The sequence below is a fragment of the Anas platyrhynchos genome, chromosome 4, assembly GCF_047663525.1.
Source record: "Anas platyrhynchos isolate ZD024472 breed Pekin duck chromosome 4, IASCAAS_PekinDuck_T2T, whole genome shotgun sequence".
NCBI classification, from domain to species: domain Eukaryota; kingdom Metazoa; phylum Chordata; class Aves; order Anseriformes; family Anatidae; genus Anas; species Anas platyrhynchos.
In genome coordinates, this window is record NC_092590.1 from 78231332 (window position 1) to 78254030 (window position 22699).

The following is a 22699-nucleotide window of genomic DNA, read 5'->3' on the forward strand; positions in this document are numbered from 1 at the left end:
TGCCCGGGGGCTGGCAGCTCGAGGCCCCGTGCTGCTGGGATGTGCTGCGGGGAGCAGCCAACCTGCGGATTCCCATCTGCTTTGGGAGCTGCTGGCACCGGTAATGTCCCCCTGGGTCATTGTCCCTGCCTCTCCCAGGGTTTCTCTGAGGGGTTTCTCTCAGGATAGCGTGTTGGAGGATGGCCCTAGGGGGTCAAACAAGCAAGAAGGGAGGAATAAAGCTTCTGGGCAGCCCATCCTCGCATCTTAGGGCAGAGATTCCCAGGGAGTCCACGTGGGAGAGAAAATACGATGGAGGAGCTCTCCCTTTTGTTTTGGGGAGAGCACCAGCAACCTGGTATTTTTTGTATTTTTGTATTACTATTTATTTTATGAGCAGTGTTGGGGCTGAGTTTTGCCTCTGCCTTTGAGCTGGGATGATGGAGGAAAATCTTATGGGGAGAAAAGATAAAATGAGCACACCGAGCGCAGCACACGAGATAAATCCCAGCACAGCCACTGTGAGCTGCTCCTCGGGGTTGTGCACCCGAGGAGAGGGCATCTCGGGGGGCTGCCCATAAAGGATCCTCGCTCTGTTCACGGGGTGCCCCACGGGACAGGGAAGAGCCCATCCCAGGCGGCGCCGAGGACTTGGCTGTCGGCATCTGTCTCGGAAAAGGGATCGCTGTGGGTTAATCGCTGTCCCGTGGAATGCCAGAGCTGAGATCCTGGCTTCATCGTGCCGTTACGGGGTTGTTTACCAGACCCAAATGTCAGGGTTTTGCTCACTGTTCCCACAGCCTCCGCCGCCTCTGGCTATGAAGTGATGAGAGAGACAGTAGCCTTGATGCGAGCGAGCAGCAAGGTGTTTAGCAGATTTTTGGCTCTCCGCTCCCTTTGAGGCTGCTTTGGCTGCCTTTTTTAGTCAAAAGGTTTGCGGCTTTTGTTTTGCCTTTTTTTTTTTTTTCAGCTGTCAGGCCGTTCCAGGCGTTTGTCTCGACTCACTTTGACGTTGCTACCGCTCGCAAATGTTCCCGTGCTTGCCACCACTCAGGAGCTCGGGATTTAGAGGGGCCGGCCGCGTTTCCTCGCTCCGCACCCAGCCAGCGCGTGGGCAGCTGCGTGCTCTGCGTCTTTTCATGGGGTGACTGGCAAAGGAAGGAGGCAAATAGGAGACAGAGTGTCCCCTGAAACATCAAACATCTCTGCTCCTCTCAGCTTTGCCAGCACCAGCGAGAGGTGCAGCGGCTCCGCTCCTGCGTCGCCGAGCTCCCCGACCTAGGGGGAAATCCTAAAAGGATTTTCTCGTGGAGTTGGGGGGGAGCTTGGGCATCCGAGCTTTCATCCTGAAGGCTTCAGGAGAGCTCTGCACGGCCCCAGTTTATCTCTAAACTTCCAGTTTCAGCCAATCTAAAAAAGACCACAGGGCATTGTCAAGGTAGAGGGATGGCCGGGAGCGCAGTGGGATGCGGCGCGGTGTGGGTGCGGAGCAGAAGGCAGCAGCTGCACCCTGTTGCATCTCTAATTTTGGGAGTGTTTGGGGTTTCTGCACAGAAACGCAGGCAAAATGGACTCAGTGAGCTCTGGGGGTTCTCTCGTTTGTGTGCGCCGAGGAAAGCGCCTCGCTCCGCCTGCTGTGTGGCTCTCATGTGCAGCAGCTTCTGGGAACGCGGAGATGAGAAAGCTGCCGTCCAACAGCTACATCAGCTTGCCATAAATTTTTATTCCTCCTCCTATTTCTCACTTCTGAAGTTGGGAACAAACACAAGTCCGTATAAATTATGTTCCTAAAGGAGACTTAACTTCCTCCTTTGCTATTTATAGACGTCTCTTTCTTCATGCATATGGATAGCAGCTTGATTTGCTCATCTTCAGTAGCTTCTGTTTGATCTCGGGGGTGCTCCTCGTGCATCTTCAAGGAGCACGGCTGAATAATTTATCCATTCAAGGCTCCGCACAGAGAGTTTAAAGTGATTTCGGGAGTACCTCAGGTTCCTTTGTGTAAGATGCTTCACGAGGTCAGCCGCAGGGCTGCAGGGCAGCCTGGAGCTACCTGCTTGTGTTTTATTTTCAAGGGGTATTAAAAATCAGCTGATGGTGGAAGGGTAAGAAAAATCCTATTTGTATTGGAGCCAATTGGGAATGTTGACTTCTGACTTCAAGGTGTGCCCCGCTTTGAGGCCAGTTTGGGAAGACCTGTTATCCTCAGTGTGCTTCACCCTTCTGTATCCATCGGTACAGCCCGAGGACTTGTCAGGCCTTGTTTTTTTTTTTTTTGTTAACTGAGCAAAACCAAACCAAATCTGCTTTGAGTCTTCGCATCCACAGTGGCTGAAGCGAAGTGACCTCGCGGCCGCGGGTCAGCTCAGCTGCAGCCGGCTCCTTCAGGGCTCAGCTCGGACCAGAAAAAGATGCAGCAAAGCGTGAACACAGTATTTGTTGGACTTGAACAGAAACACTACTTTTGGGTAACTCTGGCTCTGTTTGTAACTGATATAGAAGCATTTTGGTAGGAAGGGGTCGGGCTGTCCGGAGGGAAACGTCTCTCCTGCAATGAAGCAAGCTCCAGCCCTAATTTACCTGCTATCTGCTGCTTCTGTCCCAGGGGAAATCTGCTGTTTCCTTGCCATCAACTGGTTGTTTTCGCAGCGCACTCGAGGTGAGGTGAATCCAAACCCGGTGCTGCAGGAGGAGAAACCTCTCCTCGGGGTCAGGGAAGGAGCCGGCGGCGCTGGCTGTTGGATCTTCGCGCTGACAGCTGGAAGTGGAGCAGCTTGGATCCCTTCCTGGAGCCTCCTTACGTGTCCAGCCAAAGGGTCAAGCCCGTAACACCCCGTTAGTGTGGTTGGGAAGGTTTGTGAACTGCTTCCCTCCCCAACAACTGCTATTATCACCTCGCAGGCATTAAAACTTCCCCACGCTGCTCGGTTTTACCCGGGCTGAACTCTTGCAGGAGGGATTGGTTCGCTTCCTGTGCTAGGGGAGGTCTCCTGATGATCGCTCTGTCAGCTCGGAGGTGGTTTTAGGATTGGGAGCTTTTCTGGGTTATTATGGAGATTTTTTCAAGAAGACAGATACTTCTGTCAGCAGTTGTAGCGCTGGCTTCCAGGCTGCGTTTGGGAAACGCTCCTTTCTTTGTTCAAACAGCATCAGGACCTGGGAGCACTGAGAGGCTCAGAGCATCTGATGTGCAGCCAGCCAGCAAAGCCCTGGGTGTTCTTCTGTTCAACATGTGTGCACAAATTGGTTATAAAATTCCCCCAAATATGGTTAATGTAAGGCCTTTTTTTAGCAGAAGCCTTATCTGTGCCTTAATTTCTAGGGAAAAACGCTTGCTCTGGAGTGTCTTGCCTTGGATTCCTGCATTTAAGGAAAGGTTCTGCGGGTGACATCATTGCAAACAGAGAACGAGCTCGAAATTTTATTTCTTCAGCTGAGTTCCCTGGTGAAGAAAACAGTTCTTGAGTAGATCAGGTGCTTGGGGGGTTGGTTTCTTTCCTTAAGACGGTTCCCAAGTTGTGTGGTCGAGTAGGTTATGGCACTTGTATGTGTTTCTGATATGAACGCTGTGCTTGGGAGAAGTGGATTCCCTATAATCCAATCCACGGGAACTAAATTAGTTCTTTACTGCCAGTGATGCACGGGTTTGGGATGGGTTTGAGTAGGTTTTGAGGCTGCTGGCAGGATGAGGGGTGATGGAGCTCTGACTGCAGTAACAAAGGCTGCTCTGGAGACCGGAGCAGTGCTTGGAGGAGCCCCCACGTGCTCTCCGAGGGGATCTCCGAGGGCTGAGATGTCTCAGCGTGGTTCTGGGTGAGCTCATTTGCTTCTGTAACTTCTCAGTTTTCATAGCTGATAGAGTGCATCCCTGAGAAGGGGAGTAAGAACTCGAACGGTTTGATCCAAAATTGAAACATTTTGCAGAGCCTAATTACACAGAGTCATGATTTTTACGTAAAACCCTGTCCCAGGCCTTCAAACAACTTTTTAAATACCAGCTTCAGTGGAGAGCCGTGCCTAATCACCCCTTGAAAGAAGCAGAGAGCGATGGGTGTTGAAAGGCAGCGGCTCGAGCTTGGCGAGGGGATCCAGCGACCACAAGTGTTGAAATTTGCACGGAACACGAGGAGGGCTTTGATCAAAACACAGCCCAAACTTCCACAGCTTGGGACGCGACCAAGAGCACTAAGCTAGCAGCAGTGGGAGAAGGTTTTGGAGAGACTTCAGAGGTTCCAACGGCAGCGTTGCAGCCTGTAATCTCAGTAGAAAACGGGCTTGATGTAATTAACAGCATAGCAATGCAATCCGTGTCAGGACAGTCCCTTCCCTCTCCTTCTGAGAACCTCTGGGCTCTTTCTGTCCTTTAGTCAGCAGCGTTTCTTCCAAATCCAGCCATACCTTGAACGCAGAAGAGGAAGGAGGTGAGATGTGGCCAAGGGAACGTGGAAAGGATTTTGGCCTGAGCTCTCCGGATGGAAGATCTCGACGTGTGCCTTGGTTTCGCTACAAAGGATGGGGTGGAAATGGAGCTACAGAACTTATGGGGGGGAAGTATTTTGCTTAAAAATAAATAATAATAACAAAAAAAGGATTTTTTAGCTGCACCAATGGCTGGTTTAGTTCATCAGAAGATGTGGGTGCGTAAATATGATGATCCAGTCTTGATTATAATTGTTTAGGTTCTCAAATTAAGGTAGTGTGGCTTTTTGAGGTTTGGTGACATTCGCCCCCGTGTTAGGCAATCCACAGCACGATTTCTGAACTGTCAGCAAGTCTTCCTGGACTCTCAGGCCCTTTGACCTCCTGTTACCCTTCTATTAACGTTAGTTCATCCATTATTTCAGTGGACGGTAAATGGGATTAGCAGTGGATGAATGCTGGAAGAATGAGTGGTTGTTAAAAAAAATAATTTTATTTTTGAGCCTGGGACAGGGCATGTGAAGGTGGAGATGCAGCCAGGATTGGACACCGTATGGGGAGAGAAGACTGTCCTAAAGCTGAAGCAGGAGGCAGGAGATGGAGGGCAGCCCTCTGCTAAGCGCATCTCCTAGGCAGAGGGGCCGTGGCTGCAGCAGCTAGCAGCAAATGGGGATGATCCTGCTGGATTACCCTGAGCAGAGCTTTGGGGGAAGTTTCCTCCTGGTGGGTTTTTGTGGCTGCATGGCTATGAAATGCCTTCGCATCCTCGGCTGAGAAATGCTTCATGCCACTTTGCTGACTGAGATAGAAGAGAAGTGAGCGTGGGGTGCGGTGACTTCAACCCCGCATGCCTCGCTTGAGGAGGTGGTGGAGTGGTTCCCCCCCGCAATGGTTTAACAGCTTTGAGGGTATAAAAAATCATTCTTGTAATTGGCCTTCACAATTCTGAATCACATTCAGGACTGTAGTCTCTAAATTGTTAATGTTTAGACCCAAGCCTGGCTGTTACATGCTCGTGGTCGTGCTGTGCCCGCTGATTCAGGAGGAGCACACCCTGTGCAATCAGTGAGTTCTCCACGTGATCTCTGTGCTGTTGCAGAGAGGCACATTTAATTAATACTGAGACAATTATCTTGACAAGTAAGTCAGACTCGGAACAATAACATTTTCCCAGTTACTGTGTGGTAGCCAGATGCTAATGCAGACTGCTATTAAGGGCTTGGCTTGCCGCTCTTGAGGTTACTGGCAGGTAATCAGTGTATTTTTCCCATTTGGAGGTTTGGATTTCAGTGTTCTGGGAATTAGGCCCACTGGGATGTCCAGTCGATGTTTCAGTGTGAATGGAAGAGCGTTTTGTTCCTGCTAGGAAATATTTCTCCCTGCTGCCAAATACCAGGATGCAAATAGAAATCTACGTGCTACGGGGGTCGGGCTGGCGACAGAGCAGAAGCTAAACCAGGGAGGGAGCTCTCCAGAACTGAACATAGACACTCAGGATTTGGTAAAAACACGCTGTGTTGGTAACCTCGTCGCAGTCTTCCACAATTGCTGGTACTTTTGGTCGCCTCCCCCTGGTGTACAAGCCGACAGCCGTTGCCAGTGGTGATCTACAGCGGGTTCAGTAGGTGGGTCTGCTGTGCTCGAGGCTTTGTGCTGCCCAAAACCAGCAGTAATGAGTTGCAAATGGTGAAGGAGGTCTTGCCCTGCCAACATCCCTCATCCTGTGTGTGTGTTGCAGCTCACATATTGAGTTTTTTTCCTGCTCTGGCGCGTTGGCCCTTGCTCATGTGGACCTAATGAACGTTGCGTTGCATCCGTGAAGGCCGAAAGTGTTGTTGGAGCAGATCCATGTTGCAAATGGGAAAGCCAAAGGAAACGAATCGAGCTCCAGAGATGTTTTGGGGATTATGGATGGTGGTGCAGTGGAGTGAGAGTTAGCCATGGTCATCAGCAGGAGCTGGGTGCAGAACCTGATGGATGGAGGAGTGGGGAAAGAGCCCAGTACAGCCCCTGGTGTGGCCATGAAGATCTGAGCACCAGAGGCCCAAACTTCTTGGGGACAGACTGAAAGTGGGCTGTGGGCTGGAGAACAGCCATGCTCCTGGTGCTGATGGCTCTGTGGGACCTGGGTTTGAAGCTCAGTTGGCCCATGGGAGCTGAGCAGGAACAGACAGGCTGCTTTCACGTCCAACCTCTTGGCTGTTTGCCTCAGCAGGTTGGTAGGAGCCTGGTGTGAAGCCTCCTGTCGGTGTCTGGTTTATTTTGCCGTGCCAGGTCTGTGGTGACACCAGATCTGTGGTGACACCAGCTCTGTGGTGATACCAGGATTGTGGTGACACCAGGTTTGTGGTGACATGAGCTCTGTGGTGACACCAGATCTATGGTGACACCAGGTCCGTGGCGACATGAGGTCTGTGGTGACACCAGGTCCGTGGCGACATGAGGTCTGTGGTGACACCAGGTCCATGGTGACACCAGGTCTGTGGTGACACCAGGTCTGTGGTGACACGAGGTCTGTGGTGACACGAGGTCTGTGGTGACACCAGCTCTGTGGTGATACCAGGTCCGTGGTGACACCAGGTCTGTGGTGACATGAGGTCTGCGGTGACACGAGGTCTGTGGTGACACCAGCTCTGTGGTGACACCAGCTCTGTGGTGACACCAGGCCGTGTGTGTCCTGCCATGCTCGGTGCCCTCCATCAGGCCTCACAACTCCATTCCCTGCCTCCCTGCTGTGTGATGTGAGCCCGTAAGGAAAGCGGGCCTTCTTCCCTCCTGTCAGCCCTGCCCATCCACTACATCTCCACCCACCATCTGTGTTATGGGGTGGCCATGGGGCCACTGTAGGGCTCGGCCTGCAGAGGCTGTGGGGCTTTGAGGGCCCCCTGCCACCTGCGAGCTCCTCAGGAGCTGGGCTCCCGGTGGAGGTGGGCCTCTGTCCCAGATGGTGGATCTGGTTTAAATAAAGGCAGTGGAAAATACCCAGTGTTCCCTTGAGCTTGCGAAACGAGAGCAAAGTGCAGCGTTGGTGGTTTTTTTTTTTTGCCTTTTGCTCCTTTTCGTCCTCCTTTCCCCCTTCCCTAAATTCAGGATTTTAATGCGGGGCTTTGCCACGAGTCAGAATCGAGGTATTGGGGAGGCGGCCTTTAACACGCCGAAGTATTTTTCCGTTTGTTAGATTAACCCCGAAGTTTTAGGAAAAGGGGAGTGGGCGGAGGCCTGGAATAATCTATCTTTTGCTGTGCACAAATTAGTGCTGGCGGGAGGAGGGAAATGCTTGACTGGAGCACTACAAAGCCGGCCGTGGGGAGCAGCCTGGGGAGGGCAGGCGGGGAGCCGCTGCTGGGGAGGTTTCGACCTCCGGCCCACGTACCCGGGCTTTGAGATCGGGATCCCACTGCTGAGTGCACAGATTAAGTCACGAAGGCTACTTTATAATCCATTTAGGAGCTGGGTTTGAATAAAATGCCCAATTTCTGTCCCGCTGACTCATGGCTGCCCTAATGGGATGGGTATGTCTGAACGTGGGCAGTGCTGAGGAGCACTTAAGTGAAAGCACCAAGAATCACTTTGACCAGCAAATCTTGGGAATCACTTGTCCACATCTGCTGTGATCTCCATTTTCCTGGTGATAAAGCTGTGTGGATGAAGAGCTTTGGATTCCTGAGTGTCTTAAGGCAACCGAATCTTTGGGCCTCCAGCTTTGAGGGAAATCGGTTGATGGAAGTGATGCCACCTCTCAGGAGCTGATGCTATGCGAGTTTCTGCTTTTTGAGCACTTAACATGTAAGCTGAGAGCTCACAGGTCCTCAGCTGAGGTTTCACAGGTTTTTTTTTTAAAGGCTTGATATCTTCAGAAAACTTAATGTGATGTACAGGACAACGTAGGGCTCAGGAACAAGTCTTCTTAGCAGCAAGTGCCTCCTGGCCCAGGAAAGCAGCCACCTCCTGGGCAAATTCCCTTCCTGTAGGAGAAGAGGCTGCAGAGAGCTTGAACAGGCCGATGTGAGCCAGTCGGTGAGTTTAGGAACCTGAAGGCACAGCCTGTCAGGGATTTTGTTGGAGCTGTAAGGTTGGTCACAACAACAGCCCCTGCCTGGGCTGTTAGCAAATGATTCTCTCCCTATGCCTTCCTCTCGGGTGCTCCAGGATGGCTGGGAAACTACACAACCAGACTGCAATCTCTGTGGAAATCCCAAAAGACTTGGGGTCTAGATGATAGGAAATCAGATTAAATGTGGTCACAAGCCATTTTTTGGGTTTCGTTACAAAATTGTGTCTGGCAGAGCAGCCTTTGGTAGTGTAGCTTGTGAAAGAATTGGCAGCTCCGTCAGCTACAGGCCACTCTGCCGTTTGCTGTATGTTTTGTGGCTAGCTGTTTTTTCCTTCCCTTTCTCCCCCCTTGACTTTGTGCTTTAAATCAAAGCTCCCAACGACTGTGGTCACAGGGCTTGGGGGAGCAAGTGAAATAAAACGAGCTACGCACCATAACGGACCCCTCCGTCTCTCCCCTGAGGATTGGGCTGAGTGATTGCAATTCATCCATCTCTCCTTGTTCAGTGCTGTCTGGAGAAAAAACGTGCCTCTAAATTCACCAAAATGTGAACGAAATATCCAGTTAAAGACTCAAGACTTTCATAGCAGAGTGCAAGGGTAAAGTACCGTGTATTAAAGGGTTCTGCACATTTGTTTTCTCCAGCAGGAATCAGGGTGTTTGCTTGTTAGAAAAGGTCAGAGCAGTCACTGCAGCAGCATTTCCCTGCGTTCTGCTCTGCTTTACTCATTTTACATAGCAGTAGGTGCACGTTTAGAGATGAAAGGCAACCTTTTCTGGCTACTGGGACTGTGAAGCCACAAGCAGTTTCACCTCCTCTTTCTGGATGTTGCTTCATCAATGCCATTTCCTATACACGTGTTTTGAAAAAGAAGTGAAATCCTACCACGCTGACCTTAAACTAACACAGCTTCACAGGGTTTTGCCTAAAAGAAGAATGTGAGCTGTCAGGGGTTCTAATAGCGGATATTGATTGTTTGAATAGGCTTTGTTAGGATTGCGTCCTGTTAATGCTGTGGGTAGTAACATGAGCACGAGGTCTGGGATGGACAGGAGGTCGCTGTGTTCCTCCTACTGACTCGTGGCTGATGCTTATTCCACTTAATGTGTAACACTTGTGTAAGTTGCAGGTTAATTTACACATGGGTGAGTTATCTCACGGATGTGCAGATGTTAGATCTCACCTATTATTGCTTCCACTAGTGAGGAAGAATAACCTATAAGTATTAATAATAATCTATCTACACAGCCAGCTTCAGTTCAGGAGACAAAAAAGACCCTGGGAACACCAGCGTTCAGGAGCTGAAGGCAGTGATGCTGGCAGAGACGTGTGCTACTGCAGGGATCGGTGTGAGCAGGGATCCAGCACTCGGTGCAGGATGCGACCCTTTGTGGAGCTCTTTGGACCCAGTTCCTTCACGTCGGTGCCTCTCGGATGGGAGCTGCATCAGCAGGGCCGGATGGAATGGGCAGAGCAGCTGCAGACGTCACTTGGGAGGCTCCTAATAAAATTCATTAAAAATTGCAATTTAAAAAGAAAAAAAAAACCACAGGTGGTGAGACACTAGGGTTTCATGCTCTGGTTATTTGAAGAATGGCATTTAGAGCAGAGACCTGCGGTGTGTGCAGTTAGCTGCATTGACGTGGTGGAGTTTGATCCCCAAATTCCTTGCAGATAGCCGCGTCAGGCAGTGGAAGAGCAGAGTAACTTGAAGGGAAGTCACAGAAATCAAGCACTTTTCTTTGGCCTAGGGGTTTTAATTGTGCTTTTGACTTGCACACACTTTTCTGTTTTCCCTGTTAGACCCTTCCTTGCCCCAAACTGATTTGCTAAGAGCTCTGATAACTTGCTGTACACAAATGAAGCTCGATGTGTTTAATGTCCCTGTATCTAACCGTGCCTTGCCACCAATAACCAGTACCAAAGTTTTTATCGTCTCTGCATCCAGAGGTGTTTTACATGACCCAGAAATCGAAGAAATTGTCTGTTGGCCCCTAACGACCTGCTGGTGCTCATTGGTTTGGTTTGGGTCTTCCTAATTTGCCACTTGGATATTGGTTTGCTGGCAGGCAGTGGGTGCAGGGTAGGGAGGGTTGGGCAAGAGCAGGGCTGAGAAGCAGCCTGGGGAAACACAAACCTTCAGGGGTGTAAAAGGCAAACGTTGCTCCCATCAGATTCAGAAATTCTGGTTACAGCTGGCAGTAATGCCTTCTGTAGGTACATCCTAGGTTGTGGGGCACATTGGGGTGCCCCTTTCCATTTTAGCTCGATTTTTAGGATCTTGGGAAAACCCTGAAAGTGCATTCATTTGTTCTGCAATTGGCTTCGAGATCCTGAAGACCTGAAGGGTTTCAGAGGTCCTCGGGGTCCCATCGAGTCTCCCTTTGCTGCGTCTGCCCCGTTTCTGCAGAATAACTTAGTCCTCAGCCCTTGGACCGCGTGGTGCAGGTTTCCAGGGCAAGGTTTTGTACTCCAGAGGCTTTGCTGTAAAGATGAAAGAACCCCTTGCAGAGAGGTAAGCTCGCTCCAGAGAGCCCTGCGCTTAATAAATGCCTTTTAGTGCTGTTGCTAAAGGTTTTATTTATTGGCTGTGAGGCTGAAGCTACTGATGGCGGTGTAGCCCGGTGAGCGGGGAATGAGGATAATTACCAGGAAACTATTATGTGGCCTTGAGCAAAACTGCTCTCCCTTCTTGGCCGGTTGTGCTGCAGATCTCGCAAGGAGACCTCATTCCTCACTGTGGCTGAAAGGGGGAAGTGGCAGAGTGAGTGTTTTCCTGGCTGGAGGCTAGCACCAGAGTGTGTCCACAGGGCTCATGTGTGGGACCTGGATGCGTCTCGGAGGCCCTTCTGGACCTTAAGTCTGTTTATTTTATTTTTTTTTAATTATTTTTTCTAGCAAACCACGGTGAATATTAATTGTAGAGACTCCTGTCTGGTAACGTTGCCCTGAATGTGGTTTATTCGGCACGTTGTGCAGCGCCTGCTTATTGCTTCTGTAACGCGACAGCAAAACACGTAACCAAAAAAGTGATGCAAAAACCCCACGGAGCTGAACTCCTTCACAAACATACCTTTTCCACACCCATGCGTGTCTGCAGCCTCTCAGCTTGCCAACTGTGTATGCATTGCACCATTCGGCCTGCCTTGCACCTCTGCTCTGGTTCCTCCTGTGCTTTATTCCAGGTGTGAGGTTGCCTTCAGCCTCCTCTCACAGCTTTCCTGCTGGTGGTGATGTTTCCTCTGGCAGGTTTGGGACCCCGTGTGTTGTCCTGGGGTGCTGAGAGGTAGTGCAAATGTTGGTTGGGGTCCTGTGTACCTGGGAGCCCCACCAACAAGCAGTGAGATGCGGCAAAGTTTTTCAAGGCACTGAACGAGACATTGGAATAACTCACTGCTACTTGGTGTATTCAGTGTCTCAGAAGAGCACAAAGAATTTAAGGAAAACAAACAAACAAAAAGCCAAAACCAACAAGCACACGCACACAACCCCCTGCTCAGACTGCAGGATCTGTTTCAGATGAATATCAGTTCTTCAACGGGGTAAAGTTCTTGATTTATTAATTGCATTTCATGAAAGCTGCAACTCCAAAACAGAAGTCTGATCCGGTAGATGCTTCTTGTCTTCTATGACTTCATTTGTAGCTGCAGCTGGGAGACTTTTTATAGTGTATTTGCATGCTGACATCTTTTCTTGCTCTTCTTTCATGGCATTTGGGAGGATTACTCCGTTTTGTTTACTCTTACGGAGAATTTTGGAGGTGCACTCGGAGTTTGTGGTCTCATGGCTTTCTCCTAGGTCAGCTTTAAAATAGCAAAGCAGCACCCCTCCTCCGTCAAACAACCCCAAAAACTTCAACTGAAATACATTCCCGCAAAGTCGTGATTAGGAATTATGGTCTGCTTGACCATAGTCAAGGTCTAGACGTCTATTTTAGTCTCACAACCAGTGTAAGACTGACTTTTGAGTGCTTGATTTTGTCCAGCAGGTTTTCTTCTCCTTCTCCTCCTTTTCCTTTTTTTTTGTTTTCTTTTTAATTGTAGGTGGTAACTTTAAAAAGTACATACGCTTATTACTGAAAATGGTGATACAAAAATAATCCGCTTGCCATTTTAGGAGGGGAAATATATGAGGATGTAGAGATAGGATTCAATAAAAACTTTGACGGCTGTCCAGGACACAAGGAAGGCTTCATTTCTTTGAAGATGTGGAAAATTACAGTTCAGCTGGAAACCTCAGTGAAAACCAATTGGCAAGTATTGTTTATCAGAAGTGCTGACCAAATGTGAACTTCAGGTCAGGTCGCTGGGTGGTAGCTGCCGAAAGCCACGCGGTGGGGTTAGTTGTAGAATGGGTTGAGTTAGAGGCATCACCTTAGCCCGATGTTGGTGGAGGCTTTGTTTGTGTCATGGAAATACGGAGGAATGTGCATGTTGGTTTTGATGCGTAAAGTATGTGCTTAACGCGTGCCTGAGAGCCTGGGAAAATCGTCCAGCCTTAACATAAAGCAGAGGTGCGTGATTTGGGCACGTCTTAGAAACCGAAGATACAGAAGGAATTGGGGTGAGCAGGGAAAATAAAAATTGATTCCTGCTCTCCCAGTGTGTACCCTTCCCTCCAGATCTTTAGCTGTCTGAAAACCGGGAGCGCTTTTAAAAAAAATATTGATTGTAAGTGCAATTACATTTTTATGGTTATTCTGTTCTTTAATGATGAGTGCAGACTTGTCCAATTCCCATGTTCAAGTTGGTCTGGAATCTCTTGAGGCTGAACAAAACGTTTACATGTGTTTTCTGTTGGATTTAGGCATGGCATTCCTCAGTTCTGGTATGTCTCCTGTATAATAGTTTAGGAATACCAAGTTCGTGTTCAACCTCTATTTCCGTAATTAAATGCTTTGTTGTAATGGCTTCTCAGCTGCTCACTTTATTGTAATGAAGAAAGAACCAGAACAGCCTTCCTCCTGCAGAGCAGCAGTCTCTCTGTTATCGTGTGAGATGGATATGAAGCTCTTTTGGTCAGGTATTGGTCTTAAACATCTCACTTCTGATGACTTTGTCAGTGGATCTGTTTTCAGCCAGGTATAATCACCCCAACAGTGTTGAAGAACACAGCAGATAAGTTGGTAAGAGCTGTTGAAAGATTTGGTGGGCTGTTTTTACAGGTCTACAAAGGAAGGGGGTGAGGGTAGAGGCACTGGAACTAGAGAAATGCTACTGGGTGTCCCTGGGAGATGCCTCCAGGTGCACAGAATATCAAGGTAGGATGTAGTAAAAAAATCTGATGTTGAAATCATTTCCAGCAGACCTCAGGAGATGAGCTTTCTCGTGGTCAAAATCCACATGGGAACAGAGGGACCTGACTTTTTTCTCTGACAAAGGAAAGGGAATTGCTTGGGGTTCTGAATAAGATTTTATTTCATCTTGTGACCGTTTATAGTGGTCTGTCCTCCCCAGCTGCTGCATCTTACAAGAAGCAGTTTTTACATGAAGGAAAAACCAATTCTTCAGGTGAGCCATGTCATGAGTGTTATGGAGGGTCCTCGTGGCAAGCATTAATTGTATTTTACTTGCAAAGTGTCACTTTGTGCAGTACCGTGCTTGCCTGCCTGGAGCACCAGGATTTTATACAGTGCTTAAGGAACATCTTTATCAAAGAAGACAGTTGCACCTTCTGCTTCTCTGGCTCTCTGTCAGAAAAGATGGATGGTAGCTACTGTTTTAATGCAAGCAGCCAAAGGTTTGATAACGTGCAACGGTGAAGGTCAAAGCTGGGTAAATGCACCCTGGCGGCATGGGAGTGGAGGAAATGAGCTACTGGAACAATCCAGCGAGATCTGTGGTGGACATTGCATCATCCCAGGAAAACCCTTAAAACGACTCATTTTGTATAAAAGCTTTATGTTCCAGTACAACCACAAGTACTGACCTTGAAGCAGGTATTAATTAGTGGATGACTCCTCGTCTGCCTTGTTCAAGGTGTCAGACTGCCTGACTATGGTGATCTCTTAAAACTTGATGCCTATAGGAGTAATAGATTCATACTTCGTGTTTTTCTTCTTGTGGCAAAGACCAAATGAAAAAAAAAAAAAAAAAGAAGAGTTTAAAGAAAAAATAAGTTGAGCGCAGCTCAGGGAGCCAAGGGCTTTGTTCTGATTTTGACTCTGATAACACTCGCTGGGTGGCCTTGGGCAAGTTATTAATCCTCAGGAACCACAGTTTGCCAATTTGTCCGATCTGGATAACTTCACTCGCCTAATAGGACGTGTTTTTAACATGCCGTTAATGTAAACGTGTAATAATTATCAGCTTCTTATGACTACTCTGTTTATGACGAAGGAGAATATTTGTATTTAGAGCGGATGCCCATTTTCCAGACCTACTTCATTTAACTCCTGGGAGATGTTTTGACTCTTCAAAAGAGGATTTTTCTTGACTTGGGGCCACCGCTGTGGTACTCTGTCCCGCCAAGTTCAATGTTCTTCTGGATAGAATAAAATGTGTTTATGGATTTTGATGAAACTTGGAAATTCTTGGATTGTTAATCTTGCTGTTTTACGGGAAAATGAATCAAGTTCTGACTCACGGAGGAGGACTGACCTTGGGGCAGAGGGGAGCGTTGTACACACCCCAGCTTGGGTTACCAGGAAAGGATTTTGGGCAGTTTAAAGGACATCAGTTACTCTTCTCGTTTAAATTGAACTTTTACTATAGTTTATGTTTTAGTTTAAATGTTCACAATATCTCCAAGGTCACCAAACCAAACCCTAATGGTGCGCACTGGGTGGTAGTCTTCTCCAGATGTTTCCTCAAGGTAGAGAATCAAGTCAAGGTACAATGCTGATAATTTTCTCATCCGATAGGCTTTCAAATTCTGGCATTTCTGCAATACCAGTTGAATGTTTTTGAGTATTTCCTAACGCAGCTCCTAGGAAAAACCCCTTCCTTGCTCCTCTGTTTGGGTCTGTGTGCCATGTTCATCTTGGGGCAATCCGTAGATGTGTGCTAAAGGATCTCCGTGTTCCCCGCAGAGCCTGGCAGCCCCTTTTGTCCCTTCTAACCCTTCAACCACCAAACCTTTGCTCTGCCCCAGCTGCTTTCCCCGTCAGGTTGTGCTGTGCTCTCATCTCTGGGGGCTTTGAGCACAAGGCTGCCCGTTCCTTCAGCTTCTCCTGGTCTTTTGAGTCCCAAGCTGGTATTTCACCTTTCCATTCCCTCCTAACCTTTAGATGTTTCCCAGTGCATCCCCATGCCCTGTCCATCCAGGTTTATTATCTACAGATATAATTTTCCATCTTACCCAAGACTTTAAATTCCCTCCAAGTTTGTAGCCTTCAGTTGGCCAACACCTCAACATGGTGCCACCGGCAGGTTTTGGTGCCCCGTACTTCCACTCTCCGTGGCTTTTTGTTTCCTGTCTGCTTGCTCCATCTTCTGTGCTTTGTTGTTGTTTCCTCTCTTTTAATGTGTGTTTCCTTCATTTCCTAAGGATTGCAGATACAATCAGTGGAAAATAATTGCCAAGATATTCTTCAGTCTTCTGCTCTCTCCAAATATTAAGGTACTTTGCACTTGATATGCCTATCCTTTTAATAACTCTTTGATAATAACACTACCTAATTTCAAGTCTACCTCTGGCTTTCTTTGGAGTACTTGCTCTGATTTTTGTGGCACTAACCTGCAAATCTGGGTGCCTTGGCTGAGCACTTGGAGCTCACTAACTTCTGCAGTGGTAGAAGAAATCAGTCAAGTCCTGCCTCCCATTGCAAAACCCCCAAATTTTCCGGTGTGGTCATCTGCTGTGGTCTGCCAGACCCATTTCTCACCAGCTTTCTGGACATCAGAACTAAACCCAATATATTAGGAGATGTTATAACGACATTTCCACGCTCATACACCTACCTTGTGCTATCTACTGAATAAAAAAAGGCTGACTGTGCTGCCTGCCGTTTCTCTTCTGGTAGCAGTGCAAGAGGATGAATGTTCTGCATGCCTGTGGTAGGCTTCCCTCATTTAGCAGTGCAGAACTGAGGTCTTACTGAGCAAATTTTCTTGCAGTTCTGCATTTTGGGGAGGTGGGGTTGTGGAAATACACCCCTTCCTTCTCCTTTGGAATGTTTTACTCTCTATGTGCTTAAAAAAAGAAACCGATGATGATTTCAACCGGCCATTGATTTCTTCACGTATCCTCTTGCTTCCCATGTCACTTATCTATACGTCCTAACACCAGATTTTTGTTTGTTGGCCTCTTTTTCTGTTTATTCCATTTGTCATGTTCCTTTTTTTCCTGCCTTTATAGCTTCCTTAGCTTCCATCTGAGCCAGGTTGCCTTTTAACTAGTGTGGCCGCCTTTTTCAGTTGTGGCGTTGTGGCTTTTTGAGCATCTAGTTAAAATGTTCTTAAACAATTTTCAATTAGTCTTCATATTTTTCTGATTACATTCCTTTTCCCAACTGATTTGGCTCGTAATTGTTTTCAGCTTGGTGAAACTGGCCCTTATAAAAGTGTGTGTATATATGTGTGCATGTATACATGTGTGCGTGTGCTATTGGTAGTGATAATGGGTTTTATTCTTAATTGAATTTTTTCTTTGTTGGCGTATAAATGTGTGTCGTGGTGACTTGCATTTTATCAAAAATAAGTGGGATAAAACACACATGCCTGTTTAAAAACTCACCTTGGCTCTGTTTCGAAATGGAGACCAGCACGCGGGTGCTGGCTCTGGGGTTTGTTGGCATGAAGCAAATGGTGCTTTCCTAGCCACGTGGCATAAACTGCAGCCCTTCGATGTCTGAACAACCCCAGAGGTCGGTGCCTGCTTTGCTTGGGAGTGATTTAAGGAGATAAGTGCTGACTACACACCAGCTTCAGAAGTGGCGCTGTCTGCATCGGAGTGGCATGCCCAAGGGCCCAGGAGGACAGGAGGAGGTAGTGTTGAGCCCTGCAAACCTGGTGGAAGAGGAGGAAAGGACATCTTGTGCTCGTGCCTCTCACCCCAACCCATCACTGCCTGCGGTGGGAAGGTGGAAATCTCATGTGAAGGACACAGAGAAGTGAAGGAAAGCACGAGGTACTGCAGAGGGTCAGCCCGGCATGGCTGGAGGCTGGTGGGAGTCAAGGAACGGTCACTTGGAGGTCTTTTCTGTTCCCTTCATGGCAACGTGGAACCAAACAGGGCACAGATAAAACTTGCAGAGGAGCAAACAGGAGAGGGAGGAGAACCAGGGTGCAGCAGCACCACGTGGCGGGAGGGCAGGTGGAGCTCCTGGGCTCCTCTTCCACCACCACAGCCTCGGTGAGAGGTCCTGCACCGGCAACGAGCGTCTTTCTGGAGCCTTGCATGACAGATAACGCCTTGGTTGGATCGAGTCAGCAGCACAGGGACTTGTTCAGAGGCTCTGATGGGAGGGACCGTCCCAGATTACCCCTCGGATGACCTTTTGCTTGAGCTGGATGGAAGTGATCAGCACCGCGAATGTAAATGATCAGCAGTTGGGCTCCATCTGCAGCTGGTTAATTACCCGTTCACACAATATGTTGTTAGGGGTCATCTGTTTCCAGTTTCATCATAAACAGAAGTAAATGTTGAGAACATATTTTTCTACATCCAGTTTCACTTGTTGTGGATACTTGAAATAGTTTGCAACCCACATCTTTTGGTTTTTGAGGAGGGCTTTTGGCCAGAGAACCCTGCGACCATTTGAGATTTTTTTTTTAAAAAGTGCCCCGGAGGTTGCATTGTAGGGACTTTCCTTATGCAAAACATAAAAGTGCTGTTTTTTCAAATTATAACCATATTTTTCATTAAAATCAGTTGGAGTCCCAATAAACAATCGACTCCGAAAATTTTCCAAATGTTTGCTGCAGTGCTGTTTCTATTTTTAATTATTTTTTAAAAACGTGTTTTTCTTAAAGTTGCAGCCTGGCTTATAATTTAAAGAAGCGATCTAGTAAATCAGAAAAAATGTGCAAGTATATGGCTTTTTATTGCACTATAATTAAAACCTACTGGAGATTCCAACGTGAGGATACTTCTGTAGGAGCATCCGATGATTCCTTCCATTTGGCTTATCATGGGAACTTTCTTTTTGTTGCCGACTCTCCTCAAAGATCCCTCCAGTGTGATTATACATTTGTTTTATATAAATTGAGGGCTGTGTACACGTAGAGACGCCAGAAGCTCTGCGAAGTAGCTGTGAGGCACAGAAGTGCCTGGTTCATAGACACCAAGGCACGGTTTCCTCACTGCAGCAGTCTTTGGTCGTTTTTAGTTCTTATTCACGGTTTTATTTGGTGTCTGGCTACCTAGTACAAGATTTGTTTGCTGTCCTAAGAGGAAGCAACCAAACAAAGCAACAAAACAAACCTAACAAACAAACCAACAGAACAAATAACTCCAGTTTTGGTTCAGAAGTTGTCATACCTGCTTTATACAAAGCAAGTAAAGATCTCTGCAAGATATGTGGGATAATTTTTGTTGTTGAAATCTACTCATAGCCGGAGATAGAAGAGTGCTGAGGCATATTCTGGCACTGTTTCTGTAAAATCCTAAGTGTCTGAGGGAAGTCCTCCTTTCCAGAAAGCACCAGGCCCTGGGAGAACACCATGGAGATATAGGAGGGCTGTTGATAGCCTCCCAAATGTAAAAAAAATATGTTGAGAGGAGATGGCAGACTGTAATTTGGAGTTCACCCATCTTTTTTGTGCCACAGGCTTTGCCACCGATCGATCCTGCATCACCTCATGAAGGCCATGCAGGCCGTTGGCGCTGGGTAGGCCGGCGGCCTAGACCGCAGCTTTCCTGCAGGCAGGGCGCCTGGGTCTGAGGGTTTGAGCAGGACTTGCTGCTTGTTGGGGGTCAGTCTGAGACAGAGCCTTTGGATTTGGGCTTTTTTTTCATATCTGTGAACCTTCTCAAAGCCGCTGGTGGATAGAGGCCGTGCCTCTGTGCGCAGGGCTTTCTTCGGGGGTTCGGATCACGGCGGGCACCCCAGCGGTCGCTGTGCTTTGGTTGGGCTCCACCGAGTCCAAGGTCATTTTTTTTTGTGGGAGTGGTTTGAAAATGACCTAAAAAGTCTCTTTTCTTTGGAGACAGTCTGACGCTGAATAGTTACTTGTAGTTGGAAGGGAGTCAGCACGTGGCAGTGCGGCAGCTGCCCTGCGCCTTTAGCACCTCTCACGTCCCAGCTGAACCCAGGTTGCCTTGAATAATGTCAGGACACCACCAGTGGGAGGAAAGGAAAAGGAGTTTTTTCTTGTTAGCCGAAGGAGGTCTGTGCACTTTGGATGAAGGAACTTTTTGTATGGTGGCTCTCCCACCTGTTGCATTGCTATGGCACTGGTTTCCTATAGATAGCACTTAAATAAATAAGACATTTCTTACTCCTAGGAACAGATTCTCCTGAATAACTATGTTGTATTTGCTGCCTGGTCATCAGCTCAGAAGGGCTAAACTTGGGAGACACTGGCAATAGTTCCTAGTTCCTCTGTGGTTGACCCAATTTTGTCTCCCAGCCTCTGCAGTTTCCACAGGCCTCTTGGGGATCCAGCTGCTCTGCTCAGCAGGTGCAACACTTGCTGATAAGGATGTGAAATTTCTGCTGGATGTTAACATGTTTTCTTGTTTTTGAAGCACACAAATGGCAAAGCAGGATCCTGGGTCTGAGTCCTCAGCTGGATGCAACATTTCAGCTTGCGTTTAGGTCTCTTTGCTGGAGAGCGACAGCTTTAATCTACTCAGTAAGAATCTGCAATTATTAACAATATTTATTACCCCGGGAATGGGTGAGGGTCCGGTGCAATCGGTGTTGGATTTCTGGGAAGGACCAAGCAGTCTTTGTGAGCAGAAGTTTTTTGGGTCAGTTTGAGTACACGATGCGTGACTTCCATACCTCGAAGCTTGCTGATGGCCAGGAGGTCTGCAGGAATTTGCTGTGGTCTTCTTGGAGTCTTCCTACCCCCTGGGTTAAATAAAGGATCCTCATTGCTGAAGTACCACTGGTACCCATTGCTTTAGCCCAGCTGCCTCTGGCTATAAATGTATCAGGGGAGTTTTGCTGTTGTCCTCTCCGTTGAGAGGACAATTGCTTTTATTTGCTGATCCTGCTAAGCAGTGTTATCTTCCTCCTGGCTCTCTAAGTCCTGGGCACTGAGACTTCTCAGAAGACCTCCCACAAGGATGGCTGTTGTGTCAGAGCCACTGAAGGGCCTTTCTTGGTGGCTCCATTCAGAAGATGAATGGTCTTCTGAAGTTTCTGCGAGCAAGAGTTGGGTGACTTCTCAGACTCTGCCTTAACTTCTTTCCCCTTTCAGCCTATGTTTCTTTTATTGTTTGTCCTCTAAAGCCTTTATGCTGGACGGTCTTGACAGAATTAGGAGTGAAATCTCTGCCGGAAGCCCTACAGAAGAATAGAGATCCATTTTGCTTAGAGGGCCTTGGGAGGAACCTGAGCTGGCTGCTGGGATGAGATTGGTATCTCTCTCACCACGTCTTCATTACTTGTTGCTGAGTTCTTAATCACGCTTTGCTGAGGAGACTAAACAATTTCCTAAGAGCATCATGATGCTCTATACCCGTTTCACATTTTTGCTGTTTACTTCTGTAGAGGATAAGCATCCATCAAGAGAACGAGAATTTGTCATTGTGTTATGAAAAAGGGCAGTAGCATTGTTAAAGCCCAATGGGAACACTCTGGTACTAAGAGCCTCCAGGGATAAATGCAAATTTATACTGGCTTTTTAGACAGACATAGCCCAGAAGTCCCTTTTAAATCAGGAGATGGAAAGATGTTTTATCTTTGGTAACTCTTTCCAGAAGACCTACAAAGCCAGTCCATGAGCCACAGCTCTGTTACTGGGGCTAGCATCTATAGTCACTTCTTTTCTCTGGCTTGGTGGTGGAGCTGGAGAGTTGAACTTGAAGGATGTGGGTACCGGGATCCTTTAGTTAGTAGGACTGGGCATTTTGAATGGTAGTCACCACCTTTTACTGGAGGGAGGAGGGATGAAAAGAGGTTTTTGTGCTGCTGTTGGAGAAGCAGATTGGTCCCAGATATGGTGGCTTTAGGATTGTGGGAAAAGAGGCTTTGTTTATGGCAGAAGCAAACTGTAGGGAGTTGCTTCATGGGTCATCCCATGAAAGCTTGGCTTGGGGCATGGGAACGGTTTTGGTTATGGACCAGATATAATGGCCCCCCACTGCGTGGCAGCTCCTGCTTCAAGATCTGTTCTTAATCCAGACCCACGAACTTGTTTACCAAAGGCAGTCGCAGCTTGGGTTCAACAGAGGATGCTGCCCTGTAGAGGCCGAATATCCAATCGAACTTCTATCCCTGTTTGCCCACAGCTAGGCAAATGTCAGCACCGAAACTTCCCTGTGAAGAGGATCAGGCTGTGTTGACCCTATTATCCTCGTAAATTAGTCCTTTTCCAAACAGGCTCTCCAGAAGAGGATATTCCAGTATGTACTGGGATGTTACGTTACCGTCCTTGTGTTGGGTTTCCCAAAATCCTGAGACAAAGGGGTGATGCTCAGCCGTTCCTGCTGAAGGAGGCTGCTGTAGTTTAGGGGGCTGTGGGTGCGTCCCGTGGCCCTCTTTCTTCTGGCATTCACTTACCTATCGAGCCACTTCTTTACCCAGCTCTGCTCAGGTCTTTCCCCAATTCTTTCAGAACAAAATTCCCTTGTGCTCACAGACGTTGCATCATTTCCTCAGCCCCTCCTGATGAAGACCCCTGTCCTTTCCCTCCTTGGAGAAAGCAGTGCTTATCCTGGAGCTCTGCTTCTCTTCCTGAACTACAGCTACCATACCTGTTTTATTTTTTCTCTCTCCCCTAGACCCAGCCTGCTGATGTGTGATGTGTGGGTTCACTTAGCACCACTTTAACTTTCCATTTGTTCGCAGCATCTCTCTCAAAAATAGTGCTTTTTTTTTGATTTTTTTCTGAGGCCAGGCAGTAGCCCTGGTCAGCAAAACGTGCTTTAAATTGGGCTGCAGCGCTTACCCTGCAGGAGAGTTTATTGATAACTTCCCACAGTAGCACCTCATAAGCACGAGGGCTCTCCTTTTCCTTCTGTTTCAAATTTAGCACGCTGGAATGGAAGTTTCCTCCCCCAATTAGGAGAGCAGCCAAGTTCCTTTTCGCACGTAGCGTTGCAGCATCTCTCAAGGTTGGTTTTAAAGCCTTGGCTGGTGGGAAGTGGTCGTGGCTCCGGGTCAGGAGCTGCCACCAAGGGCCCTGAACCTC

At 47.9% G+C, this 22699-nt stretch overlaps 1 protein-coding gene across 11 annotated transcripts in view; it reads left to right on the top strand.

The window, feature by feature from the left end:
• The window catches only part of EXOC6B (exocyst complex component 6B), a 266579-nt gene that overhangs the window by 83060 nt on the left and 160820 nt on the right, over nucleotides 1–22699 (top strand). For 8 of the 11 annotated variants that reach the window (XM_072037927.1, XM_072037928.1, XM_038177996.2 and 5 more), the window contains one exon: nucleotides 15942–16013. The exons of the other annotated variants lie outside the window; for them this stretch is intronic. In XM_072037927.1, the coding sequence (XP_071894028.1) occupies nucleotides 15942–16013 (72 nt within the window). The remainder of the gene's footprint in view (nucleotides 1–15941; nucleotides 16014–22699) is intronic. 11 annotated transcript variants of the gene reach the window in all.